This window comes from Peromyscus leucopus, unplaced genomic scaffold (genome assembly GCF_004664715.2).
Source record: "Peromyscus leucopus breed LL Stock unplaced genomic scaffold, UCI_PerLeu_2.1 scaffold_171, whole genome shotgun sequence".
NCBI classification, from domain to species: Eukaryota; Metazoa; Chordata; class Mammalia; order Rodentia; family Cricetidae; genus Peromyscus; species Peromyscus leucopus.
Window position 1 is genome coordinate 38,884 of NW_023504897.1, and position 4,436 is coordinate 43,319.

The 4,436-nt window shown below is 37.9% G+C and overlaps 1 protein-coding gene across 1 annotated transcript; it reads right to left on the reverse strand.

The window, feature by feature from the left end:
* Window positions 1-433: 433 nt before the first annotated feature.
* LOC114691576 (olfactory receptor 1468-like) lies at window positions 434-1,372 on the reverse strand. Its single transcript, XM_028867017.1, has one exon. It carries the CDS (start codon window positions 1,370-1,372, stop codon window positions 434-436), a length of 939 nt encoding a protein of 312 aa, XP_028722850.1.
* Window positions 1,373-4,436: the final 3,064 nt, after the last annotated feature.

A 4,436-nucleotide genomic window follows, 5' to 3' on the forward strand; every position in this document is an offset into this window, starting at 1 on the left:
AGTATTCATACCATGTTTCATAACTCCATCATATATACTCATATATACTATATATGTATTTATAAATATGATTATGAAATAATGTGTTAGCCTATGGCCTTTTCAAGCATCCTGAATTTTATTGATCACTGCTTCATCCCTCTTCTCTGTATTGCCCTCATCCCTCCCCAGTTAAAATCCTCCCCCTGTTTTTCCCTTTTCCCCCTTCATAGTATTTGTGCCCTCGTGTCCAAGAAAATAACTGCAACAAATGCTGGTGAGGACGAAGACAGTCAGATATCAAAGACAAACTTTCCTCCATTGACTACTCTTTGTGTATTGAACAGTTATGTGGCACGCCCTTTCATCTAGGTCTTGAGGGACAACATCTGATATAACATAAGAATATCAATACATTTATTACATAAAATAGGTAAAATTCCATGTGTTACAATTACAAAGAGATATTCCTATTGCAGATAATTCTTATTAGAGCCCCCTTCATGTCTCTGTTCCTCAGGCTGTAGATGAAGGGGTTCAGCATAGGAGTCACCACTGTGTACATCATAGCCATGACAGTCTCCTTTACAGTAGAGTTATTAGCTGATGGACAGAAGTATACACCAATAACTGTCCCATAGAACAGAGACACAACAGACAAGTGGGATCCACAGGTGGAGAATATCTTATGGATACTCTGGGTAGAAGAAACGTTGAGAATGGAGGAGACAATTCTTGCATAGGACATAACAATGAGTAGGAATGGTACAATAATGATGGGTCCTCCCATAATAAATATCATTAACTCAATAACATAAGTGTCTGAGCAGGCCAGCTTCAGGACTGCAGTTATGTCACAGAAAAAGTGGGGGATCACATTGTTCTCACAAAAAGACAATCTAGCCATGAGTAGGGCATGCATCATGGCAATAAATATGGCCAACATCCACAATGGCATCAATAGACTGGCACAGAACTTGGGGCTCATGATGCTGATATAATGAAGGGGAAAACAGATGGCTACATAGCGGTCATAGGCCATGGCCACAAGAAGCAAGCTCTCCATATCTCCAAAGACCATAAAAAAGTATGTTTGTGTCAGACAACCCACATAGGTGATGGATGGGTCCTGATTCTGCATGTTCTGCAGCAATTTGGGCATTGTGACAGAGGAGAAACAGAGGTCAGAGAAGGACAAATTGCTGAGAAACAAGTACATGGGAGTGTGGAGATGGGAGTCCAGTAGAATGAGGATGATGATCATGAGGTTCCCCATGACAGTGGTGAGGTACATGGCCAGGAACAGAGTGTAGAACAGGTGCTGGTGCTCTGGGGAGATGGGCAGGCCCAGAAGGAGGAACTGGGAGATGACACTTTGGTTGTTTCCAGTCATGATCTGCCTCTAATGACTTTAAGAAAAATAATTAACAGTTTTATAAACTCCCAATGGTTGAACACATATGAGTTCATAGACCAAATTCTAGTCTTTTTCTCATTTCCTTACTTTAGAAAGAATTTTCCATTTTTTATATTCTTTAATTTTTATAATTTTTGCTTCACTCAAGTATAGAATAACCTTGATACCTTAACTTCTCCAGTTGTCCCTGGTAGCAGATGCATACAACCCCAGTCCTTTATACTCTGCTGACAACCCCACCAATCCATCTCCATGACATAATGAAAACAGTCTTTTCTATTACACACATGGCATGTTGCAAGTTCTACAGTAGTTAATCTTACTCTCATCAAAATATCTATAATCTCTACATCCAATATGTTCACTCATTATTACCATGAATGGCTTTTCTTAACATTGCTTTAGCATGTTCTAATAGTCTAGTATTGCCTAATGACTCCTAATTGCTTCTGATACACAAAACGCATTGACATATCTCTTTCCTAACTACCTACTTTTACTAGGCAACTGTGGTTCACAGTATTTATAGTTTTATTCTGTGAATTTTCTTGGAGGATTTTTGTACATCCAATCCTCATAATTCTATATAAGCCCAAGATAAACACAAATACTTTAATGTGCCAGAGTACCATTTAAAAGTCAGGTGTAGCTGTCTCTTTAATCTACATAATTCACTACCTCATTGCTGGCTAATCCTCTTCCTTGTTTTTTCCCCCACAGGCATTGAAGGCTCAATACATCCCAATAGTAGTTTACTCCTTCTTCTCCCAACATCTTTCTCCCATGTCTCTTATTTCTCATAATATAATAAAAGGAATTCAAGAGGCATTATATGAATTTTACACATCATTTTTCCTTACCTTGAACTCTATCGCATCATTTAGATGCTCATCTTCACCTTCCTTTAACCAGTCATTTAAAACCATCCAGTCATATTCTTAGAATTGGAGGCCACCGTTTCTTGTCTGAAATATTGAAGTCAGCATTCAATTCCAACCCATGTTCCATGTCTCACCAGTATTATCTTCAGTGTGTTTAACCCACAGTGGCATTCTGAGATGGAAATACAGTCCTCTCTTTCCTGATTCATTCTTCAGATGACTATCTTGTTCTTAAGGACAAAATTCCTTTCATTTACACAATCAGTACTTGCTTACCTGACTTGTACCAACTTCTACAGTCCAATACGGCCTTACCCAATGCCTGTGTTCTTCTCTTCAGCAATGCTGTACTTCAAATTGAAGTTTGTGCCTCCATAATTTCTTATTTGGTATTCTCCTAGTCTATCATGCCCTCTCCTTTGTGGTGTGGCTTGTCCAACCCATCTTTCCACAATATGACATGCTATTTGCTAAGTCAACACTTTCTTGTGTTCCTACACACAATAAGTCCTTCTAACATGGCCCCAGCATCTGGTACTCATCTCACAGCTACCGATGGCCCTGATCACTGGTTCACATTTATTGCTGCCAGAGTGTAGATATCATGCAAGAAAGGTCATGCTTGCCCTCATACTGAAATAAGGCCAACCCTGCATGAATGTGACCCAGTGTTCACAGAGATTTCCAGGTTGTGCTGTAGACTGAGAAATCTAAGGCAGAAATGCACATTAAATCCAAATAATTGCTCTTCTTCAGTCTCCCAAGAATATAAAGTCATTAAACTTGGCTTTTTACCGTATAAACATGATACTCTTGTGATAAGCTTCAGAGACTTCATTGTATTTATGGATAAGTTTTAGGGTGCTGAAGATGTTTTGCTCTTTAAAAAAGTACTTGTAATTCAAAACTTTTATCCTTCAATTCATATTATTCTACAGATAATGATGTAAGAAAATAATTATGATGAGTATTTTATAAAGACCAGAAAAACAAACAAATATGAAATAGTAGGCATGTTTAATCCTTCACTTAAGTTCATCTTCAGATATTCATATCTAACTATCTAACATGATAGTTAATTATTGTAGGAAGTGGTATAGAACTTGATAGCAATTTTGGTCAAAGTATTGTTACAGATATTTCTATGAAGGTATTTTGCAATGTTATTAACACTTAAATTAGTAAGTAACATTATCAGGGAAAATAACTTTAGTCCTTCATAATGTAATAAGCCTCACATGAGCAGTTGGAAGAAAAAAGAGAAAATCTACAGTTTCTTGAGAAACATCATCCAGACTGCCTTGGACTTGACACTGTAACCTCCACTCTTCCAGAGAATCTGGTCTGCAGCTACTGGACTTACCAATTCCCAGTTATGTGGGCTGTATCTTTAAAACAGATATTTGTGCTGTTCTGTTTTCTTCTAGATAATTCTGTCTAATGAACCCCAGTCTATATCAAAGTTGGCAAAGAAGTCATGAGAAGCACCAAGACATGTGGGGAAAGGGGCTGGGCATTTACTTCAGTGGTACTGTAGCTATTTAGCATGCCCAAGGCCCTGAGTTCCACCTCTAACTTAAAAAAAATAGAAGAAAATGAACAACACACAAAGAGATGGGAAATCCTTTCACTGACACTGTCTGACTGAGTTTAGCTGCTGGAGTCTCCATCTTGCTGATGTTCACTTGGGCAGCTGCACTAACAGTTTAACACTTGCATGATATGTTTGGTGACAAAGGGAAAGGCAATACAGGTGTAATTGTGTGCCTAGTTTCTCAGAATTATTCTTATTCTGTGAATGAGTTGAGCCCATGTCTTATGGAGGTTTACATACAGAGATTATAAAACAGATGTCACCTGTGAAGTTTGCTGCTGCTGACCAACGAACTTCACTTCTTCAATTAATGACCTGAATAGCAGATGAGAATCTCCTATTGATATGATTCTACCAGTTACTATACATGCAACTCAACTGGGATTCTCTGAAAACACTGACTCTGGTTTTGAAGCTGATAGTCATCTTTATAAATGGACACTCATGTGATGCTAATAATGTGGTTAATGTGTTGCAGTAAGGAACAAGTTCCTTTGGATAGGAGATCTGTTCAAAATTTACCAATGTTACAAAGCTAAAGATATATTAAAAGAATGCTTAAGAA

Bases quoted from the DNA above. Each gene is read 5' to 3' on its own strand.
- LOC114691576 (XM_028867017.1), bottom strand. From the start codon at position 1,372: ATGACTGGAAACAACCAAAGTGTCATCTCCCAGTTCCTCCTTCTGGGC.